Genomic DNA, 24209 nt, shown 5'->3' on the forward strand with positions numbered 1-24209 from the left:
TTTCACCATGTTCATCACTGACTGAACCAAGATCAGCAGGGAAAGAGTCCAAGTGCAAATGCAGAAAGTTAATTTTTAATGACATGTTGCATTATATGGTTTTGTATGCTTGAAGTAGACTTAAAATATGATAGGAAATCACAAAAATAGGTTCTATCTATAAAAAAGGAATGTGCTTGGAAAATTTTAAGGTGATTTCATGATCGCCAACCCAAGATCTGTAAAATAAACCCAAAAGTATTCAGAAAGAAAAACCTTTGTTATCCAGTGTAATTGGAGAACCCGAGACTGCTCTCTTTGGAGCAAAGGAGGACAGAGGATCTTTTGAATGGGGTGTGAGATCGTGATCGGATTAGATGAGATCCACAGCAACCAGGCCAGTCCACCCTCTCCTTGCTTGCCAGTAGGAGTTCCAAGCTTTGGACTGGGGTTAGTGTCAGCACGGTGAGGAATGCTGGGTGACAGGGTTCTTGTCTGTTGCAGATCTCCCTGCAGGAATGGTGGAACATGTTGGGATGAGAATGGATTTGCTGCCACATTTGTATGCAGATGCCTGGCGGGATTTGTGGGCCCTCAGTGTGAGACAGATGTGGATGACTGTTTGATGCGCCCATGTGCCAATGGGGCCACATGTCAGGACGCGGTCAACCGCTTCACCTGCCAGTGCCCTGCTGGCTTTGAAGGGCGCTTCTGCACTGTCAACCAGGACGACTGTGCCAGCGCACCCTGCCAAAATGGAGCCAAGTGCTATGATCGCATTGCAGACTTTGACTGCGTTTGCCCCGAAGGCTACTCTGGGAAAACCTGCGCTGATTCCCTGCAAAGTCACAACGGTGAATTGGTAACCAAAGCAGCACTGATCGGAGGGTACCGTGAAAATGGTTACAATGTTAGAAGTGTGACTGATCACCAACCATGGAACAGCCACCTACTGCCAGTCAGTGCCAGCAATGCCAGGAGATGGCCTCAGCATGGCCCTTCCCACGGTGCCAGCGGTGGAAGGCAAGAGAGTGGGAAGATGCAGCTGAAGGTGGCAGTGAAGGAAGTGATTGCAGAAAGCAGAGAAGCAGTCACAAAGCAACAGGTGGTGTGGCTGAGCACCTTCGGGGCCCTGACATTACTCCTGGCTGTGGCCACCATAGTTGTGGTGGTGGTGCATCGGTCTGGCCACTGGTGCACCAAAGGGCACCTCCAGTGTTGGGGGCAGCAGACGGACCCGAGTCCTGAGCAGGAGGGTCACATGGCTTTCCTACGCCCTACAAGTGCCCAGGCCAGGAAAATTTCCACTTAAATCCTATATAAAAGACCAGTGGTCTGGGCCAGGTTTGGCCACACAGTCATCCTTTCTCCTTCGTCACAAACTTTCAGCCTGCACTTGCATCCTTTGGTGAAATCAAAGCACTTAAACTTTTGGATAGCTTGACCTTGCACCACTCTGACCCAGGGCTGTGGCGAGGAATGTGGATGGGTGAGGAAATTTCAGTTGGAGGCGCAAACAATGGAACCACTGAATCCAGCAGAGGTCAGCTTCACAATCAACTGAGAAATGTCCCAAAGAGCTCCACCTCCATCGGGACAATGGGAAAGTGCACAGTGTGGGGAACTGAGGAGATTCTTCTTGTCCATCTGAACTTTGTATGTGAGATGAATTAGGACTGAAGAGAGTGACTGTAAATGGGTGCAGATCATTGGGACTAGGCAGAGAAATATTTTGGCGCAGACCAGAAGGGCCTGTTTCTGTGCTGTCGTCTTCCATGGTTCTACACTAAATTGTACCCTGTTAGATCAAGTCTCTGGAACTGTTGCCAGGACTTGGGGTTCGTAGTGGTGTCTGCACTACTTCACCACATACACACACGGCTGAAATGACCTTCAGCAATTAAATCAGGCAATAGGGAGACAGCTGTACAGTTTTGGACATTGCAACAATGATTGTATACAACTGTTGCAAGGGAGTCTCTCTGTACCTGCCTGTTCGTTTCAGCTGTTGTGTGTCAGAAATTCAGAAGCTCATCCCCTGATCCTCTGGACTGAGGAGGATATGCAAGGGCACCTCTTGAGACAAAATAATCATGTGTGCTTTCAAGACTGTCTGCTCTAACCACAGAGGGGTTATTGCAATAGTACTCTTCATTTCCATTGGTCGGATGACAGTGTGGATTCCACTTGGAGCCAAGGTACATGTAGCACTACACTGTAATGAAATAGACAGTTCAGTTCATGTGAACATGCTGGCCAAAACATACCAAACTGTTGCAGTCACGTTTTCCACCACTTGGCTCAGAGTATTCTCTGTCATGGTAACTCATCTAAATAATTCTCAAAGTAGCTGGAGAGAATAGATTTCCAATATCCTTGGGGTAAAAAAAAAATTCTCCCTTAAATCCCCTCTAAATCTACCAGTTATCCTAAACATGTACACTCTTCAGCAGGGAAATGTTTCTCTGCCCTAATGATATGTACCCTTCTATCAGGGTCCCCATGGCCATCTCTGCTCCAAGGAAAACAAACCTAGCCTCTCCAGAATGTTCAAATTTCCCATCCCAGATCCTGGTGACTCTCCTCTGTGCCCTTTCCACTGGAATCACACCATTCCAGCACTGTATACAATACCCCATCTGCAGTCAAACCAATGTTTTGTATAGTCCTATCCTTCTTGCTCCTGGATTCAAGGGTATCCTATTTACCACCTTCACCATATTATCAAACTCCATTAAGGATACTCAAGTGTCATTCTGCACCTCAGAATTACCTCTGTTCATATCCTTCATTATTTGAGCCTTGCATTCTTAGTCCTCCTTGACCATTGATGAATATCATTCTATAAAATTAAGATTAGCCTCTCAGCACTAACTTGTCTTCTGCAAACTTGTTTATTGTGCCCCTTATATTGACATCCAGGTGATTGAACCATCTGCTGAGCAGCAAAGGCTATAGGCCAATCCCAGTGGCACATCACTGATCACAGGTTTCAATGCAGAAACAACCTTCCATCATTACCTCTGTCTCCCATTACCAAGCAAGTTTGGATTCAATGTACCCATTTGCCTTGGATCTCACGAACATTTTGGACTAGCTTTTCATGTGGAAATTTATCAAAGACCTTATTGAAGTCTATGCAGACAACATGAATTGTACTACTGAATTGCCACTTTCAAATTGCAGCACCTGGGTAGCCCTCCTGAGGCCTGGGTGCAATTACTGGGCAAAGGTGCTGGAAGCACCTTTCAAATTGGAGGGGGATGGACCCATTAAATTGCCAACCTGGCGATTTAAGGGGGATCCCTCCCCCATGATGATGCATCACGCACTCACCGGAAGTACTGCCGGAAATTCAGATGCTGGTGGGCCAGTGACGCACGCTCGCAAGTGCTGACATCCCTGGAATAAGCAGGTCGGCCATTTTTTTCAAATCCGCTACGGAGAAGACCTAGGTAAGTTTAACTGGGTTCCCTGACTACCTATTGGACCCCTTTAAACTGCCACGTAACTGGGGCACTAACCCTGCAAATGACCCGGTTAACTCCATTTTACATGGCATTTTGAAAGGGCCTACTATTACCTCTTCAAAAAATTCAAATTAATCTGATAGGATTGCCCCTTTGAATAAAACAGGATGTCTTTGATTAATCTTTGCCTCTTTCAAGTGCAGATTAAACCTGCCTAATCACTTCCCAAGATGTCCTGGCCTGTAATTCTTTTCTCGAATTAAGGTTCCACATTCACTGATAATTTAAACAATTGTTAGAGCTCCATGAGTTTCTATCCTTGCCTTCAAGCTTCCTTTCATGTCAGTACATAAATACACAAGATTTGTTTACTCTTGCCTTTAAAGGTGCACACACACAGGACCCCACCAAGAGGAAAGAGAAGCAAAAGCAAGTCCCTTCATTGGCTGTGTCTGTCGAGCCCACCCACCTCCTCTGATGCGGCAGTCTTCTGTGCTCCCATTACCTCTGCAGCCACACTCCTGTCCAGTCCAGCAGTGAACCCAAACTCAAGGTGTCTGAGTCACCTACCTTGGCTGCTTTTTCCAATCCCCTAATTATGGCAGTTGCATAACAGCCTGGTGCTTTCTCTACCTTTAAGAAAATAACATATCTAATACCTTTTTAATGCTAATCTGTTCTAGATATGATTTTTTTCTGCACAACGCCCAAGTGCAGGGAGCTGCACCAGACCAGCTACCACATGTGGCCTTTTCTCACTAAAACCTTTGACCCTCCTCAACTGTGGAACAGTGTCCTCAGACTTGGCTGACTGCAGCCTGTGATCCTAACCAACAGGCTCACAGGAGACTCCATCCCAGTGCACACTGATGTCATATAAGATTGTGTCATCACCCCAACATCTTCAATCTTCTCACCACCATCAGGTTCTCTGCTAGATTGGACCTGGTCTACGAAGGGGAAACTTTAACCATGCTGCTTTCAATCCAGAGATAGTCTCCAAGCTGTAGATCACACCCTTGCCCCCTGAAAAGGCTTTCAATTATGTTGCCCATTATGTGGTGGTTGGTGGTAGGATTAATGCATATCCTTTGTCCTGGAGAAGAATGAATTAAAGGTCATTGCTCCTCCCAATGGGGATATCCACCTCGTCCCAGGAGGTTTACAGAAATCATACACAATGAGTGGTTATTGCAGTCCAATGCTGTGGCCACACTTCCGTTACTGTGCATTTTGTCATTCTGCAGCTTCCCAGGTAATATTTAATGTTTTGTATTTTACTCCCTTGTAGATATTTATTTTGAGCATTGTTATAATGTGAAGATGAAATGTTTGGATTTGACTATTTTTGATACTTGGAGTTTTCATCCTTTGAATAAAGAAACTATTTGCATCAAAACACAGTGTCAAATCTGAACAAGGTGGCAGATCCCACTGAGCATCCTGCATTGTTACAGGCAGAGAAAGTGCCACAGAATTAACCAACATGATGAAACATTCCTCCCTCCAGCCAGAGACCCATTTCCTCTTGGAAGGAACAGTAAAACAGACTCTACTACACGTGCTCAGCCTCACGTGCATCAGGTCTTCTTATGGTACTTTTCGAGGATCTCTGCCTAACCATATCTACTCAAGATTAGATGTGGTTTGGCCCGTGAGGTAGATGTCGGCACAACAATGTGTTTAGCTACAGCTAACTGGTCTTCCAACCAGTGATGAATGAATGCTGGCTGCAGTCATTTATAGTGGGTGATTGCAATGGTAGAAAAGCTTTGCACCTGTATATTGGGCTGCTTTAATATTATGTTACTGTAATCTACCATACTCAAAAGCAGTTAAGTGTTAATAGTAAGAGTGAGAAATCAAGGAGCCCTGCTGCAGGGCTTCTCCAAGAGCCCTCACTGCAGTACAGCACTTAGGCCAGAAATCTGTGCTTGGTTTTCATGGGCAGGGAAGGTTCCCCTTGAGTTGGTAGCTCCTTTTATGGCTGTGTAGCGGCAGCTACACTGCTCTTGCAATGACACATGCAACCAGATGGGTTGAGCTCAGTGAGCAGACTAGTTTATTGAAGGCTGCTGGGCTGCACTTATACTCCCAGCCTGGACCTGGCTGAGAACCACGCTGGAGGGTGCTGACGTTGCGCGGGTTTCTGAGGCCCAAGCTGGAAGGAAGGGAAACCCCCGACGGCACCATTTTGGCTGGCTGCCCCGCTCCGTGGCTTACAAGCGGGGCCGGTTCGCCTGACTTGTGGTGAGCCACCATAGCTGCATGGCTATTTTCTTGTTTTGTGTTCAGAATTTGATCATTTGGCCAGCCTCTTTGCTGTTGCTACACTCCTCATGAACCATCCTTTCAGACTGGGTTTTACAACTACCACTGACAGCCACATCATGCAGGGATACAGCACAGAAACAGGCCCTTCAGCCCATCCAGTCTGTGCCATCCATCAACCACCAACTTACACAAATCATACATTAGCCTTTTTATATATTTACCCCACATTCCCAAACCCTCCATTTCCAAACATTAGGGCAATTTAACATGACGGATTAGCCCCCTCAATCTGCATGTCTTTTGGATGTGGAAGGAGTATCCAGGAAAAACCCTTGCAAACTCCACACAATGACACCAAAGGTAAGGGTCAATAGCACTGAGGCAGCCCCACATTAGACAATGTACACACCGGCGTTTGCTGACCCATGAGGTCAGCTTTCCCACAGCCATGGATCTAATTTAAGTATTGTTTAAAGTTTGGGGATTAATCAGGCCATGGCGTATCACTGATCATTCTTTAATTGCACCCAGAATATCTCTGGTCAATCTTTAATCTTCTCAGTGCATCACTCATTTTTATTTAATCCATGTTGAAATATGCAAGGATTTCACTTTCAAATTTTTGTTAATCTGCGCCAGTAATTGGGCCTGGGGTTTGAATTCCGCGCTGTCCACCCCCCCACCCCCAACGTGTGTGTGTGTTCCCCAGGGGCTCCGGTTTCATCCCATTGTTTGAAATGTTCCAGGGTGTAGGTTAATTGGGTGCAAGTTTGGCAGCACAAAGTTGTGGACAGAAATAACCTGCACGGTGCTCTATGTCCAAATACAAATTCAAACCTTCTCCCTTTCCGGCCATTAATACTCATCTTCATTTCTTCAAATGCTCCAGAGCTAGGATCTAATGAATAAGGACAGATCAATGCCTGTGCTTTGTAACCAGGCACTTATGGGGGTTGGACGTTCCAGAAACCCAGCACCACAGAGTATTTGTGGAGTCAGTAAAGTTTCACAAGCATCTGTTTTACGCTAAAGTTGGAATAAATGCCATCCTGCCCCAACTGATTACAAGTGAATATCAGATTTGCAAACCTGACTTTCCCTTTAAATGGAAAGGAATAGTAGTCCTCTAAAAGGAATCCTGTGTTAGATTATCCTTGGTCTGCCATTATCACCTGCTCACTTCAATGAATTATTACTGATCCAGCCAGTGTAGGGTTGACTCCCTCACACCCCAAGGAAGTGACACCACAGGTCAGTGTGGCTCATGTCAACAGCTGAGCCTTAACTTCTAGAGAAACCCAATATATGGAATTCACTTTATAAATAGACAAGCAAACAGTAGGGAGGGAAGAGCCTGCATGACTCCTGAATTTATTTGTACAGTGTAGGGTCTCAGGACTGATTTACCCAAGAAAAGGCATCCCAATTATCAGATTCACCCACCTGCTTCTTACATTCTCAAATGTCAAATGACAATAGCGACAAATTCAAGAGACTTAGGAGAATGGTAAATGGACCCATCAAGACAGATCCATAGTCAATGAGCTAAATTAGAAAACAGCCATTCAATTCTCCTTTAGCTGGCTTTCTCAATTAACAGGGATTATAGAATTAAGCAACACCTGTAATGCATCAAGAGACCCATAACAGTGAATAGTCAAGTGAAAGGAATGGGGAAGGAAGTTTGTCGAGTCTAATCAAGGGAGTTTTCATAAAGTTAATGGAAGCAGCAAGGGCTGTGGATTGTTCCAGATGGAAGATGTGGGATGGTATACTTGTCCCAGACAACCACACCTGCAGAAAATGCATTCAGCTCCAGCTACTTACTGACTGAGTTTGGCAGCTGGAGTTGGATGAACTGTGAGAAGAGTTACAGGGAGGTAGTCACCCCAAATAGACAGAGCACAGATAGCTGGGTGACTGTCAGGTGAGGGAAAAGGAAGGCAGAGGTAGTGCAGAGTACCCCTGTGGATGTTTCCACCGACAATAGATAAGCTGTTTTGGATACAATTGGAGGGGAGGATCTGCCAGGGACAAGCCGAGGCAGTCAAGTCTCTGGCACAGGGGCCTGCACCTCAGCTTAGAAGGGAATGGCTGAGAAGAGGAGAGCTTTAGTAATAGGGGACGTTGTTTAGGAGAGCAGATAGGAAGTTTAGGTGTGTTCCAGAAGGATTCTTGACACAGGATGTGAACAGCCCGATGAGAGGAGAGGCCATTCTGGATCTGGTGCTGAGGAATGAACCAGGTCAAATGGTCGACCTCTTGGTGGGGGAGCACTTTAGTGAAAGTGATTGCCACTCCCTTTGCTTCAGTATCGCTATAGAAAAAGACAAACTCAACCTAAATAGGAGAGTGATTAACTGGGAAAGAGCTAATAGATACAGAAGGTTGGGTTAGTAAGTTGCAGATGACACGAAGATTGTAGGAATTGTAGATGGAGCTGAAGGTTGTCAGAGGTTGCAAGAGGATATAGACAGGATGCAGTGTTGGGCAGAAAAATGGCAAATGGAGTTCAATCCGGACAAGTGTGAGGTGATGCATTTTGGCAGGACAAATCGAAAAGCTGAGTATGGTTAATTAAGAGCGTGGATGAACAGAGGGATCTTGGGGTTCATGTCCATACATCCCTCAAGGTAGTTGCTCAGGTTGATAGGATGGTTAAAAAAGCCTATGAGATTCTGGGCTTCATTAATAGGGGGATTGTGAAAAAGAGTAGAGAAGTTATGTTGCAGCATTATATTCTCTGGTGAGACCACATTTGGAGTATTGTGTCCAGTTCTGGTCACCTCATTATAGGAAGGATGTGGAGGCTACGGATAGGATGAAGAGGAGACTTTCCAGGATGTTGCTGGGATTGGAGGGCATGTCTTATGAGGCAAGGTTGGCAAAGCTGGGATTACTCTTTGGGTTGTTGAAGCCTGGAATGCTTTGTCAGGAATGGTGGTATAAGCTGAAACATTAGGGGCCTTTAAAAGACTATTAGATAGGCACATGGACGAAAGAAAAGTAGAGGTTTATAGGGTAGGGAGGGTTTAACACTTTTATATGTTTTGGCAGAACATGAAGGGCCGAAGGGCCTGTATAGCGCTTTAATGTTTAAAAGGGAACAAAGAAACAACACATCTAGAGGTGGAGAGTTGAGTACGAAAGTGCAAGGATCGAAAGGGATATCAGGCAGTACATGAGGGAGAAATAGACATGAACCAGAGAGGGAGAGTAAGCAGGAATGAATGGAGATGAGCAGAGGATGCAAGTGAATCCCAAGTTATACTTGGGAGTGATATGGAAAGGAGATTCACTGTAAGGGTGGTGGGAATGGTGACACAGGAACATGGAGAAATGGGGATGCAGGAGGGAGGCGATGAACAGACTGAATGAAAGATCACTGAACAGATTACAGCATTTAACCCAAACAAAAGGCCCGATGACTGAATATCATCCATCTATTATTTTCGCTGTCTCCAATGTGCTTCTGGTTTACCTTTTGCAGACTGAAATGCAGCAGCAGGTGCATTTAGCTTCCTGGTTTTCTCAGCCAAACAGTCAGCTCTGTGAATGTTGTGTTGATCTTGACCACGGTGAGTATGTCCATGTGAGACCACTGCAGCTCCACTACAATTCATCACTGTGTACGAGATGGTAGAAGTAGGAATTTTGATCCTCCAATAGAATGTGCGGTGAGTCAAACTCTTTCACCAAGCCCGTATCCATCACCAAGACCCGCGTTGAATCCATGATTGTCTTAATCCTGAGACCAACAGCAACAAAGGAGGTATTACTTTGAGATAGCAGAGGAGAGATCACAGTAAGTTGGTGCTCACCAAGCCAGGGAGAACTTCCTTGGGTCTGTTGTAATTTCTGGGCCGTCGCTGAAAGAGGAGGGTCTTGGGAGAACTGTGAGAGCCGGGAACCAGTTGGAGGTGAGTGCTGTTTAAAAGGGAGCAGAGTGGGGACTTGGGCCATTGTAATTTCAGGACTGTTACTGAAAGGAGCAAGAGACTTGGGAGAGCTGTGAGAGTCGGGAACCAGCTGGAGGTGAGAGTAATTTAAAAGGGAGTGGAGGCCAAGTTGAGGGCTAAACAGAACAGTGATTGGTGCGGGGAGTAATAAAGATAAGGGGCAGTGATAAATAAAAAGAGGGGTAGCTTGAGTGGAATTGCCAGTGGAGAGCAGCCAGTGTAGGAGTGGGACTTGGTGGCTTTGGCTCACAAAGCTTCAGCAAGCAGAGGGTGAGGACGAGCTTGATTCCAGTGAGGTAAGGCCAGATAAGATAGTTGTATTTAAATTATGAAGAGTTAATGGAGACACCTAGACACAGGGTGTGGGAAATCTGGGACAGCACAATTGTCCCCGATGACTACACCTGCAAGAGGTGCATCCAGCTAAAGCTCCTGGGAAGACCAGGTTAGGGAACTGGAGCTGGATGAACTCTGGATCATTTGGGAGGCAGAGGCAATGATAGAAAGGAGCTTCTGGGAGACAGTCATCCCTAAAAGTCAGGAGGCAGGCAACTGGGTGACTGTTAGCAGAGGGAAGGGATATAAGCAGACAGTGCAGAGCATCCCGGTGGCCATTTCCCTCAATAATAAGTATTCTGTTTTGGATACTGTTCGGGGTGGGGGAAGTTGTGATGGTCACATCTCTGGCACAGAGACTGGCCCCTTGGCTCAGAATGGAACAGGGAGGAGAGCTACGGTGAGTGGGGACTTGTTGGTTAGATGAATAGGTAGCAGGTTCTGTAAACGAAATAGAGTTTCCTAGATAGTATGTTGCCTCCCAAGTACCAGAATCAGGGAGGTATCTGATCGAGTTCACAGCATTCCGGACTTTGGTGGGGGGGTGGGGGGGTCAGTAGCCAGATGTCGAAGACAACGTGGTGCAATGGATAAATATTTTGTGAGAATTTGGTAATATTTTGGGGAATTTGTAAGATTTAGAGTAGGTTACATACACACACACATTTCAAAACAGATCTTATTTGAAAGACTGAAGAGATATTGAAGATCTCTGGAGAATGTTATGCACCTTTCACAAGTAGGTGTTAATTGAACTGACGTCATAAAATGAATGACCATTGTTTGGAACTGATGCCAGGATAGTTACAAGTACCTTTCTGCAGGAAGGTCACTCCTTGGTTTTGTTTATCTAAGGTGGGGGTTTTGCAAGTGAGAGAATCACAGGTTCCAGTTAAAATTTTTTAGGGATACTGGTTCAACACAATCATTGTTAGTACAGGGAGTTTTATCTCTTGATCAAACAACTGACACAGGGGGAGACAATGTCGATTAAAGGTGTTGGAGGGGAGGTGGAGTCAATATCTCTTCACAAAATAGTGCTAAATTCAGAATTAGTTAAAGGAACTGTTGTGGTAGGAGTAATTTCAAAGTTACCCATGCAGGAGGTCTGGAATGATTTGGCAGAGGATAAAATTGGGTCAGTTTTGAGATTAACAAGCAGGCCTAGGAAAGATGAGGTGGAAGAGAATTGTGAGATATCCTGTGTGTGCAGTAACAACATCCATGCCTAAGAAATTATTGAGAGATGAAGAAGATCCAGTTGACAGATTTGCCAGGTGCTTCTGAAATGGTTTTGAAAGAGAAGGGTAATTGTGAGAGCAAGGATTTTTCTTTGTCAAGGAAAGAGTTAATTCGGCAGCAGAAAGCAGATACAACTCTTGTGTATCAGACAAAGCAGTAACTGAACAGGAGATTCGAGAAATGGCTTGCGGTTATTTTTTAAAAGGTGATTTGTTAATGAGGAAATGGAGACCTTTTGATATTCCTGCCAATGAAGAGTGGGGGGGGGGGGGGTGATTCATCAGGTGGTTGTTCCTAGAAATTACAGGAATGAAATTTTAAATTGAGACCACAGTACTCCTTTAGGTGGTCATCTTGGTGTAGAGAAAACCATGAATAAGATTTTGAAACAATTTTTCTGGCCTGGTTTGAGGTAGGATGTTGTAAGTTGGTGCAGGACATGTCATTTTTGTCAGGTAGTGGGGAAACCTAACCAGGGTCCTCCCATGGCTTCATTACAACCTATTCCTGCTGTTGGGGAACCTTTCACTAGGGTTATTGTGGATTGTGTAGGTCCCTTGCCGAAAACTAAGTCTGGAAATCGGTACTTGTTAACAATTATGTGTACAGTATCAAGATTTCCACAACCTATTCCATTAAGAAATGTTAAATCCAAAATGATGGTAAAGGCTCTGGAAAGATTTTTCAGTGTTTAGATTACCTAAAGAAATTCAGTGATCAAGGATGTCTGGGCTGTTTCAACAGTTAATTTATGAGTTGGGAATAAAACAGATCACTTCATCTGCACACCATCCTGAAACTCAGGGAGCTTTGGAAAGATTTTATTCTACTCTTAAAAATATGATGAGGATTTATTGTTTGGAGAATGGGAAAAATTGGGATGAAGGTATTCATTTATTGTTGTTTGCAGCAAGGGAGGCTGTGCAGGAGTCATTAGGTTTCAACCCCTTTGAATGAGGATGTGCAGTTGGACTTGCTGGATTATGTTTCTAAATTTAAAGATAGATTACAAAAAGTGTGGACTTTAGCTCAAGAGAATTTAGAAATGGCTCAGGGTAAAATGAAGTGTTTATTTGACAGGAAAGCTCAAGTGAGGAATTTTAAGGTGGGAAGTTTTGATTTTGTTTCCAAAACATGACAATTCTTTGAAAGCTAGGTTTTCTGGTCTGTACACAGTTAAATCAAAATTGAATGATGTTAACTATGTTCTAGACACTCCAGATAGATGGAATAAAACTCAAGTTTGTCACATAAATATGTTGAAATCTTATTATGAGGATAATGGTAGTGGAGAACAATCTGTATCAGATGTGTTGGCTGTTGACAAAGTGGAGGAGGTGGTGGATCATGAGATTATGGAATCAAAATCTTGAGGGTAACCTTAAAGAAACCATGGTTCCTGTGCGCCTGTCTAACTCAGAAATTTTGGAAAATTTGGAGGAAAAGTTAATTAATCTTAAGTCACAAGAACAGATGCAGTTGAAGGAATTAATTTTAAAGCACACAAATCTGTTTCCTGACGTTCCAAAAAGAACATAATTGATTTATCACGATGTGGATGTCGGAGATGCAAGTCCCATTAAACAACACCTATACAGAATAAACATTCAAAAAAGTAAAATCATGGATCAGGAGGTGGAATATATGTTGAGAAATTATATTATTAGACCTTCAAACTCAGATTGGAGTTCTGCTACCGAAACAAAATGGAATTGTTAGGTTTTGGACAGATTACAGGAAGGTTAATTCAGGAACTAAAACAGATGCCTATCCTATTCCAAGAATAGATGATTGTATTGATAAAATTGGCAAAGATAAATTTCTTACAAAGTTGGATTTGTTGAAGGGTTACTGGTGTGTGCCTTTAACTGAGAGAGGAAGGAATATTTCAGCTTTTGTTACTCCATCCGGCTTGTATAGTACACCTTTTGGCATGAAAAATGCCCCTGCAACATTTCAAAGGATGATTAATTCGGTAATCCAAGGGTTAACACATACAGATGCTTATATTGATGACTTGGTCACAAATAGTGACATGTGGGAAGAACATTTGAAGGAAGTGGATAAATTGTTTGCAAGATTATCCAAAGCAAACTTAACTGTTAACTTAGCAAAGAGCACTGTGACAAACTTGGGTCATGTAGTTAGTCATGGCAAAGTTGCACCGATTCAAGCAAAAGTGAATGCAATTTCTGGGTTTCCTATTCCCAATGGCAAGAAGGCAGTGAGAAGGTTTTTAGGAATGGCAGGATATTATAGGAAGTTTATAGAACCTTTGCTGAGGTTGCTCTTCCTTTAACCAACCTTTTGAAGAAAGGGGAGAAATTTATGTGGACTAAAGAGTGTCAGACAGCTTTAGAAAATTTAAAGGAGATGCTATGTCATTATTCTGTGTTTAAAATCTCCTGATTTTTGATAAACCTTTTACTGTAGCAGTGGACGCGTGTGAGGGAACAGCAGGGTCAGTTTTATTGCAAAAACATAATGAAATTGACCATCCAGTTGCCTACTTTTCAAAGAAATTCAATGTTCATCAATGAAACTATTCCACTATTGAGAAAGAACTATTGTCTATCGTGTTATCTCTGCAGAATTTTGATGTGTATCTCAGTACATCTCAAGAACCAATTGTGGTATTTAGTGACCACAATCCTCTGGTGTTCTGAATAAAATTAAGAACAAGAACAGAACATTGTTAAACTGGAATTTGATATGACAAGAATATAATCTGCAAATTATTCATATCAGACGTTCAAATAATATTGTAGCGGATTGTTTGTCAAGATGTTAAAATTGATCGTGTATAAAATGCTCTCAACATGGTTACTTTATTATAACATGTATATATTGTGAATTGTTATATTTTTAGTGGTTTTAAAGACAGTTAAACTCAGAGTTAAAATTCCTTTAAAGAAAGGGAGGTGTAATGGATAAATATTTTGTGAGAATTTGGTAATATTTTGGGGAATTTGTAAGATTTAGAGTAGGTTACATACACACACACATTTCAAAACAGATCTTATTTGAAAGACTGAAGAGATATTGAAGATCTCTGGAGAATGTTATGCACCTTTCACAAGTAGGTGTTAATTGAACTGACGTCATAAAATGAATGACCATTGTTTGGAACTGATGCCAGGATAGTTACAAGTACCTTTCTGCAGGAAGGTCACTCCTGGGTTTTGTTTATCTAACAACAGCTTGAGTAGAAGAAAGAACTCCTGTTGTTTGCTGAAGAAGGTGGGGGTTTTGCAAGTGAGAGAATGACATGGTTTTACTGGAAGTTTCAGCTGGAGAGGGAGGGAGGGAGAGAAGCGAAGCCCCCTCTGCTTGTGTGTGAGACACTGAAAAGCAGTTGAACAGTGCAAGAGCTGGTTGAAACTGATGAAAGGGTCCAAAAGCAGTGGAGGGCTGGAAGCGCTATCTGTCTGATGTTTCTCTTGGAATAGGAGGAACAGAAGGAGCTCTGTTGTAACCTGAAAGAAAGAGGTTACCATCTGGAGAACCCTGATGGGGCAAGTTTCATCAGCGAGACATTGAGGTGTCTAATGGTGGTACCTCAGTTGTGAAAATTCTGGAACTACACACATCTCTCTCTCTGCAAACCCTACAAGAACCTTGCTGAGCGGTAAACATTTACCTTTCGAGCACCCAAGCCTGGTGAACTTTATACATGTTAAATTCTGTGCACAGTATAAGAATTGCCTGCATCCAGAGAACTTGGAAGAAGAAGTGAGTTTGAACTGTGAACCAAAGAACTTTTCTTAAATTTATACACACATTACATACACGTTCACTTTGAATTAGAAGGGGTTAATTTGGGTTAGTTAAGTATAGAGTCAAGTTGAAGTTTGATTCTATTTTTCATGTTTAAAGTTGATTAAAAATAACTTTTGTTTTAAAAACCATTGGTCTTGGTGAATGTCTATTGCTGCTGGGTTTGGGGTCCTTTGGGCTCATAACAGTGGGGGCCAATGTCATAGAAAGCAGTAGTGACGAGGTCCTGAAGAGGGAGTATAGGGAGTTAGGTAAGAAGTTAAAAAGCATGAACTCAAGGGTGGTAATCTTGGGATTGCTGCCTGTGCCAAGCGCCAGAGAGTAGAAACAGGCATATGAATGTGTGGCTGAAGAGGTGGTGCAGGTGGCAGGGGTTCAGATTTGTGGATCACTGGTATTTCTTCTAGGGAAGGCCTGATCTGTACAAAAAGGATTTGAATTCGAAAGGGACCAATATCCTGGCAGGCAGGTTTGCTGGAGCAGTTGGGGAGGGTTTAAACTAGTTTGCCAGGGGGTGGGAACCAGAATGTGAGTGCAGAGATTAGGGCAGAAGGTCAAAAGTATGATGCCATGTGTTCTGAGTTGGTGAGGAAGGACAGGTAGGGGACAAAACATAAATGTAGCCAATTTTAGGGTTTGAAATGTGTCTATTTCAACACTAGGAGTATTAGGAATAAAGGGAATGAACTAAGAGCATGGGTCAGTATGTGGAACTACGATGTTGTGACCGTTATAGAGGCTTGGCTGGAGGAAGGTACTGAGGTTTAGGTATTTTAAAATTAATAGGATGGGAGGAATGGTGTTGGGGGGGGGGGGGATGCTAGCAGCATTACTGATCTAGGATAGCATCAAGGCTATGGAAAGGAGGGAGGGAAGCTGTGGGGGGAGTGTCCACTGAGTCAGTGTGGATGGGTCACAAATAGGAAGGGAGAAATCACTGTACTGGGAGTAGTTTTATAGGCCCCCAAAGAGCCTTCGGTACAGTGAGTAGCAGATAAACAGGCAGAGTTTGGAATGGTGCAGGAAATACAGGGTTGTAGTTATGGGTAATTTCAACTTCTCTAATATTGACTGGCATCTACTGACTGCAAGAGGGATAGATGGGGCTGAATTTGTCAGGTGTGTACAAGAAAGATTCCTGACACTGTGTGTTTAATTGGGGAAGAGATCATTAGGATGGGATGAGGCAGGGACGACTGAGAGTAAACTGGAAGCAGATGTCTGAAAAGACAAACAATTGGCTGAACAGTGAAAAGGGATATCAGCTAAAAGGAAAATTAACAAGATTCAGAGAAATGATGGTACACAACGACTACAGATCATTCTGAAATAAACTAGATTTTTAAAGGAATTTTATTCTAAACTTTAAATTTTGGAATTCAATAATGGCATTACCTCTGTCTGATTTATTAGACCATTTAGATCTACCAACTATTTTCACAAGATAAACGTACAAGTCTTGAACCTCCTATTTCTCAAGAGGAATTATTTATAGCCATTTCTTCACTGCAATCTGGTAAAGGGCCAAGACCAGATGGATGTCTTGTTGAATTTTATAAATCTTTTTCTAAATTGTTGGTATTATATCTAAGTGTTGGACCCTTCACTTTGGGATGGAAAACTTCCCTCTTCTTTTAATGAAGCAAGTATATCTCTTATTTTGAAGAAAGGGAAGGAAGCAACTGAATAACTGAATTACAATGTAAATATGAAAAATATGAATATTTTATCTAAAATTCTTGCCCATAGAAGAGAATATTTTACCATTAATTATCAATACAGACCAGACAAGTTTTAGTAAAAATCATTACTTGTATTACAATATACATTGGTTATTGAATATAATATACTTAACTTTCATTCCAACGACTGAGTGTGTTCTATTGTTGGATCCCGAGAAAGCATTTGAACAGTTTTGAGGAAATTTAATTTTGATCTAATTTTTATAAAGTGGATTAAACTAATGTATTTATGCCCAGTGCTTCAATATGTTCAAATGTACAAAAATCAGCATTTTTAGGCTTTACAGGGGAACATGGCAAAGTTGCCCGTTAAGCCCTCTGCTTTTTCATCTTGGTTTGGAAGCTTTGTGCGATAGTATAAAATTTAGTGGTATTTTTAGAAATGGAATTGAATATAAAGTTTCTTTATGCACATCTTTTGTTGTTTATTTCCAATCCTGAGATTTCTTTACCAACCATACTATCATTGTTTGCTGAATTTAGTCAGTTTTTGGGGTATAAAATAAATTTTCATAAGAGTGAATTAAAGGATCTTTAGCAGTTTATACCCACACTCCTGTTCGGCTCCGAATCATGGGTCCTCTACCGGCACCACCTACGGCTCCTAGAACGCTTCCACCAGCGTTGTCTCCGCTCCATCCTCAACATCCATTGGAGCGCTCACACCCCTAACGTCGAGGTACTCGAGATGGCAGAGGTCGACAGCATCGAGTCCACGCTGCTGAAGATCCAGCTGCGCTGGATGGGTCACGTCTCCAGAATGGAGGACCATCGCCTTCCCAAGATCGTATTATATGGCGAGCTCTCCACTGGCCACCGTGACAGAGGTGCACCAAAGAAAAGGTACAAGGACTGCCTAAAGAAATCTCTTGGTGCCTGCCACATTGACCACCGCCAGTGGGCTGATAACGCCTCAAACCGTGCATCTTGGCGCCTCACAGTTCGGCGGGCAGCAGCCTCCTTTGAAGAAGACCGCAGAGCCCACCTCACTGACAAAAGGCAAAGGAGGAAAAACCCAACACCCAACCCCAACCAACCAATTTTCCCTTGCAACCGCTGCAATCGTGTCTGCCTGTCCCGCATCGGACTGGTCAGCCACAAACGAGCCTGCAGCTGACGTGGACTTTTTACCCCCTCCATAAATCTTCGTCCGCGAAGCCAAGCCAAGGAAAGAAGCAGTTTATGCCAATTTCCCTTTCAAAATAGTTAAAGACCAGTTAAAAATATTTGGGAATTTAATAAAAGACATTTTTTTAGGGTTAATCCATCTCAGTGCTCAGCCCTCTGGACAGACAAGGGACAGGCTGCGGGAAACAGAACAGCAGCGATACGTCCATCTCAGTGCTCAGCCCTCCGGACAGACAAGGGACAGGCTGCGGGAAACAGAACAGCAGCGATACGTCCATCTCAGTGCTCAGCCCTCCGGACAGACAAGGGACAGGCTGCAGGAAGCAGAACAGCAGCGATACGTCCATCTCAGTGCTCAGCCCTCTGGACAGACAAGGGACAGGCTGCGGGAAACAGAACAGCAGCGATACGTCCATCTCAGTGCTCAGCCCTCCGGACAGACAAGGGACAGGCTGCGGGAAACAGAACAGCAGCGATACGTCCATCTCAGTGCTCAGCCCTCCGGACAGACAAGGGACAGGCTGCAGGAAGCAGAACAGCAGCGATACGTCCATCTCAGTGCTCAGCCCTCCGGACAGACAAGGGACAGGCTGCGGGAAACAGAACAGCAGCGATACGTCCATCTCAGTGCTCAGCCCTCCGGACAGACAAGGGACAGGCTGCGGGAAACAGAACAGCAGCGATACGTCCATCTCAGTGCTCAGCCCTCCGGACAGACAAGGGACAGGCTGCGGGAAACAGAACAGCAGCGATACGTCCATCTCAGTGCTCAGCCCTCCGGACAGACAAGGGACAGGCTGCGGGAAACAGAACAGCAGCGATACGTCCATCTCAGTGCTCAGCCCTCCGGACAGACAAGGGACAGGCTGCGGGAAACAGAACAGCAGCGATACGTCCATCTCAGTGCTCAGCCCTCCGGACAGACAAGGGACAGGCTGCGGGAAACAGAACAGCAGCGATACGTCCATCTCAGTGCTCCGCCCTCCGGACAGACAAGGAACAGGCTGCGGGAAACAGAGCAGCAGCGATACGTCCATCTCAGTGCTCAGCCCTCCGGACAGACAAGGGACAGGCTGCGGGAAACAGAGCAGCAGCGATACGTCCATCTCAGTGCTCAGTCCTCCGGACAGACAAGGGACAGGCTGCAAGAAACAGAACAGCAGCGATACGTCCATCTCAGTGCTCAGCCCTCCGGACAGACAAGGGACAGGCTGCGGGAAACAGAGCAGCAGCGATACGTCCATCTCAGTGCTCAGCCCTCCGGACAGACAAGGGACAGGCTGCGGGAAACAGAGCAGCAGCGATACGTCCATCTCAGTGCTCAGCCATCCGGACAGACAAGGGACAGGCTGCAAGAAACAGAACAGCAGCGATACGTCCATCTCAGTGCTCAGCCCTCCGGACAGACAAGGGACAGGCTGCAGGAAACAGAACAGCAGCGATACGTCCATCTCAGTGCTCAGCCCTCCGGACAGACAAGGGACAGGCTGCGGGAAACAGAACAGCAGCGATACGTCCATCTCAGTGCTCAGCCCTCCGGACAGACAAGGGACAGGCTGCAGGAAACAGAACAGCAGCGATACGTCCATCTCAGTGCTCAGCCCTCCGGACAGACAAGGGACAGGCTGCAGGAAACAGAACAGCAGCGATATGTCCATCTCAGTGCTCAGCCCTCCAGACAGGCAAGGGACAGGCTGCAGGAAGCACAACAGCGGTGATACAGCCGTCTCAGTGCTCAGGCCTCTAAACAAGCAAGGGGCAGGCATGTAGTCAATAACTGAGTATTTTATTTCCTGGGCAATGCCAAGTATTCTGCTAGTATTAGATAAAGGAAGCAGGAAACAGGAAAGGACTTAGGAGAGCTCGAAGGGGGCATGACAAACCCTTGGCATGTAGGATTATGGAGAACCCCAAGGCATTCTATGTGTATGTGAAGAACAGAAGGATGACGAGAGTGAAGGTGGGGCCGCTAAAGGATAAAGGAGGCGGCATGTGTCTGGAGGCAGAGGAGGTTGGGGAGGTCCTAAATGAATACTTTGCTTCAGTATTCACAAGGGAAAAGGACCTTGATCAAGGTGAGGTCGGAATAGAACAGGCTTGTATACTGGAAAATGTGGAGATTAAGAATGAGTAAATGTTGGATCTTCTTAAAAACATTAAGATTTAAAAACCCCTGGGGCTGGATGCGATATATCCCAGGCTGCTGTGGGAAGTGAAGGAAGAAATAGCTGGGGCAGTAGCTAAGATGTGTGAGTCTCTTTGGCTGCAGGGGAGGTTCCAGAGGTTTGGAGAACGGCAAATGTAGTAGTCCCTTGTTTTAAAAAAAGTATAGGGAGAATCCTGGGAATTATAAACTGGGTGAGTCTTGTGTCGGAGGTGTGTAAACTATTGGAGAGGATTCTTAAGGACAGGATCTCTGAGTATTTGGAGAAGTCCAGTCTACTCAAGGACAGTCAGCAGGGCTTTGTGAAGGGAAGGTTGTGCCTCATGAGTCTTTCAGAAGGTAAGAAAAGAAATTGATGAGGGTAGGGAGGTAGATGTGGTCTATATGGATTTTAATAAAGCATTTGACAAGGTCTCGTATGAGACACTCATCCAGAAAGTCTTGAGGCATAGGATCCATGGAACCTTGGGTGTTTAGATTAAAAATTTGGCTTGCAGGTAGAAAGCAGAGAGTAGGAGTGGAATGAAAGTATTCTGCCTGGAGGTCTGTGACTAGTGGACATCCCACAGGGGCCTGTTCTGGGACCCCCTGCTCTTTGTGATTTTGATAAATGACCTGAATGAAGAGGCAAATGGATGGGTCAGTAAGTTTGCGGATGACATGGAGGAGTTGTGGATGGAGCTGAAGGTTGTCGACTGTGATATAGACAGGATGCAGAGATGGGTGGAAAAGTGGCAGATAGAGTTCAATCCGGATAAATGTGAGGTGATGCATTTTGGAATGACAAATCAGATGGCTGAGTACAGGGTTAATGGTCAGTTACTTAAAAGTGTAGTTGAACAGAGTGACCTTGGGGGTCCAAATCCATACATCTCTAAAGGTCCCCATACATGTTAATTCGACAGTTAAGCAGCCTATGGGATGCTGGGCTTCATTAATAGGGGGATTGAATTCAGGAGTAGAGAGGTCATGGTGCAACTCTACAAATCTCTGATGAGACCACACTGAGAGTGTTATGGTCACCTCATTTTAGGGAGGATGTGGAAGCTATGGAGAGGGTGAAGAGGAGATTTACCAGGATGTTGCCTGGGTTGGAAGTGAGTCTCATGAGGCAAGGTTAGCAGAGCTTGGACTTTTCCCTTTGTTGGAGAAGGATGAGAGGAGATTGATACCACAAGATTATGAGAGGTATAGAGAGGGTGGATGGCCAGGACTTGTTCCCAGGGCAGGAACAGCAAACACTAGAGGATATATGTACAAAGTGAAGGGAGGGAAGTTTAGAGGAGATATCAGGGGTAGGTTTTTTTTATGCACAGAGTTGTGGGGGCCTGGAATGCCTTGATGGTGGTGGAGGCTGAAACGTTAGGGGTGTTTAAAGGACTCCTAGACAGGCACACCAACAAATTTTCCCCTGCAACCATGTCTGCCTGTCCCGCATCGGACTTGTCAGCCACAAACGAGCCTGCAGCTGACGTGGACATTTACCCCCTCAGTAAATCTTCGTCCGCGAAGCCAAGCCAAAAGAAGAAGATATGGGTCGGCACAACATTGAGGGCTGAAAGCACCGTACTGTTCCATGTATAAGCTGCCACATGTCACTGGGGCTGGGAAGATGAATGAGATCCTACTAGCTTCATTCCACGTGGATGGCAACTGTCAAAACTTTCCTCGCTAACTATTGAGAAGGTCTTTGGAATTTGGCTACCCTCTAAATCTTCATAATTATCCAGACCTGCCCTGCCACATTGACAATGCTTGTTGAAAGCATCGAGACTTTGAGGTCATCATCGTCAATGATCTAGAAAATAGGAGATAACAGGAGATTCATCCCTGCCTGCAATCAGGTGCAACAGATCAATCATGACACACGCTGACAAGCAGATGTCCACATTGTTAGTTAGTTAGTTCAGAGTGGCAAGGATGGAGGTTGGGGGGAGATTCCTGCCCATTCCTTGTCCACTGCATTTGTCAGAGCCTCAGAAAACAGGCAGACGTTGAAAAATTCTGTTAAATCAGAACAAATAAAGATTGATGAAATAATGCACTCTACCCTCTTTCTGTTTCTAGCCAAATGGTGCAAGTAAAATTAATTGGGTTAACATGGACAAGTTGGGCTGAATGGCCTGTGTCCGTGCTGTAAAACTTTGACAATTATCTCAGGTCCATGGCGAGTGAGAGGGGTGCCTTGCATTTTTCCCCTTTTGTTTATTTTTTTTCATTTAGAGATCCACGTGACTAATTAACCAACTCATCCTTACGTCTTTGGAACATGAGAGGAAACCGGAGCACCAGGAGGAAGCACAGGGAGTACATGCAAACTCTTTACAGACAGCATTGGATTCCGATCAGGGTCGCTGGTACTGTGACTGATTCAACTTCCTCTCTCCGCTCAGACCCATCCCAAATTCTCAACTCCTTACACCGATTCTTTTCTTTGTGGCTGTAGCATACCTGTGGGCAATTGTTAATACGGTTTTCTCAGAAAATTCTCTTCGTATGGTCTCCTGCAGCAGATGATCTGTTTTGTGGTCCACGCTGGCAGTGGCTTCATCAATGCACAGAATCTGCACCAACAAACAGAGGGGTTAAAACATCGGTACAAGTGGCTGGTCACGACCGGACTAAATGTAACTGAAAGTGTGAACGGCTTTACTGATTGACGAGAATGGTGTTTGGTGAAAGATTTGACCTGCAAGGTTAGACTGAAAAGGCTAGAAATTTGAAAAAGATGCACAAAATCATGACTAGTTTGGAAAGATTAACCAAAGGAAAGCTGTCCACAAGGCAGGTGGTTCAAGGAGTGGGGAACACAAATGTAATAATCTTGGTAAAATATGTGAGGAAGACACAAACTACAAGGACAGTAAAGACAAAATAAACAATGGCTTTCAAGATGAAATTGGGAAGAAACTCAGGGGATAATAATTTACAAGGCCTTGGAAAAAGAGTCGGTGAATTGTCTGACCAGACTACTCAATGTCTGGGCTGAATGTCCTTTTTCTATGCAGTATAATTCAATGATGACATGGAGCAGATATAACACACATTATGGTAAGATAATTGTTATGGGAGACTTCAACTTCCCCAATGTTGACTGGCACATCTTTACTGCAAGAGGAATAGATGGGGAACCAACTGGAGGAGAGGCCATACTGGCTCCTCTACTGGGTGATGAACCTGGTGAAAGTGACCATAACTCCTTGACCTTTAGACAAAATGGGAAAGTATTTAATTGGGGAAGGTTTATTATGATGGGATGAGGCAGAAAACCAGGAGGGATGATTAGGGACTATTTGCACAGGGTTCTGATTAGGGAAAAGATGGTAGGACAAGGGAACTGTGGTTCCCAAAAGAGGTGAGATTGCTCATTGAGAGGAAGAAGGATGCAAAGAAGGGCATATGAGAATTACATGGTTGCCAGAAAGGAACTTAAGAAAGGACCAAGGAGAACTAGAAGAGGGCAAGAGAAGGCTGAGCAAGTCGGAAAATCCTAAGGCACTTTATGCACGCATGAAGAACAGAATGATGAGAGTACAAGTAGGCCGCTTAAGGATAAAGGATGCAACCAGAGAGACCTTGGTCAATGTGAGGTCAGTAAAAAACAAGCTTATGTGTTGGACCATGATGAGGTTAAGATAGTGGAGATGCTGGATCTTCTCAAAAATGTTCGGATTGACAAGTCCCTGGGACCGGACAATATATATTCCAAGTTACTACAAGGAAGAAATTGCTGGGACATTGTCAATGATCTTTGTGTCCTCCCCTAGCCACCGGGGAGGTACTGGAGGATTGGAGAATGGCAAATGTGGTTCCCTTGTTTAAAAAAAGGTAATAAGGAGAATCCTGGGAATTATAGACCAGTCAGTGGTGGGAAAATTATTGGAGAGGATTCTTAGGGACAGGATTTACGAGGAATTTAAAGAAATATAGTTTTCTCAAGAATAGACAACATTGCTTGTGGAAATAGGTCATGCCTCGCGAGCCTAGTTGAGTTTTTTGAGGAAGTAACAAAAGAAATTGATGAAGGTAGGGCGCTAGATGTGGTGTATATAGATCTTAATAAGGCATTTGACAAGGTCCCACATGGTAGACTCGTTCACAAAGTCATGAGGCTTGGGACCTTAGCTGTGTGGATTAA

General features: G+C 44.4%; 2 protein-coding genes across 13 annotated transcripts in view; one reads left to right on the forward strand and one right to left on the reverse strand.

Moving 5' to 3' along the window:
• Window positions 1-4848, forward strand: part of dlk2 (delta-like 2 homolog (Drosophila)) — a 40448-nt gene extending 35600 nt beyond the window's left edge. For 3 of the 4 annotated variants that reach the window (XM_069887939.1, XM_069887941.1, XM_069887938.1), the window contains one exon: window positions 484-4848. In XM_069887939.1, the coding sequence (XP_069744040.1) occupies window positions 484-1291 (808 nt within the window). In that variant the 3' untranslated portion in view covers window positions 1292-4848. The remainder of the gene's footprint in view (window positions 1-483) is intronic. The other variant, XR_011340847.1, reaches the window with a different exon arrangement.
• A 2214-nt stretch (window positions 4849-7062) lies between these two features.
• abcc10 (ATP-binding cassette, sub-family C (CFTR/MRP), member 10) overlaps window positions 7063-24209 on the reverse strand; it is a 198305-nt gene continuing 181158 nt past the window's right edge. For all 9 annotated transcript variants that reach the window (XM_069887931.1, XM_069887927.1, XM_069887929.1 and 6 more), the window contains 2 exons: window positions 22523-22635; window positions 7063-9471 (listed from right to left, as the gene is read on the reverse strand). In XM_069887931.1, coding sequence (XP_069744032.1) covers window positions 9336-9471; window positions 22523-22635 — 249 coding nt within the window. In that variant the 3' untranslated portion in view covers window positions 7063-9335. The remainder of the gene's footprint in view (window positions 9472-22522; window positions 22636-24209) is intronic.

The sequence above is a fragment of the Narcine bancroftii genome, chromosome 6 (genome assembly GCF_036971445.1).
Source record: "Narcine bancroftii isolate sNarBan1 chromosome 6, sNarBan1.hap1, whole genome shotgun sequence".
Taxonomy (NCBI): Eukaryota; Metazoa; Chordata; class Chondrichthyes; order Torpediniformes; family Narcinidae; genus Narcine; species Narcine bancroftii.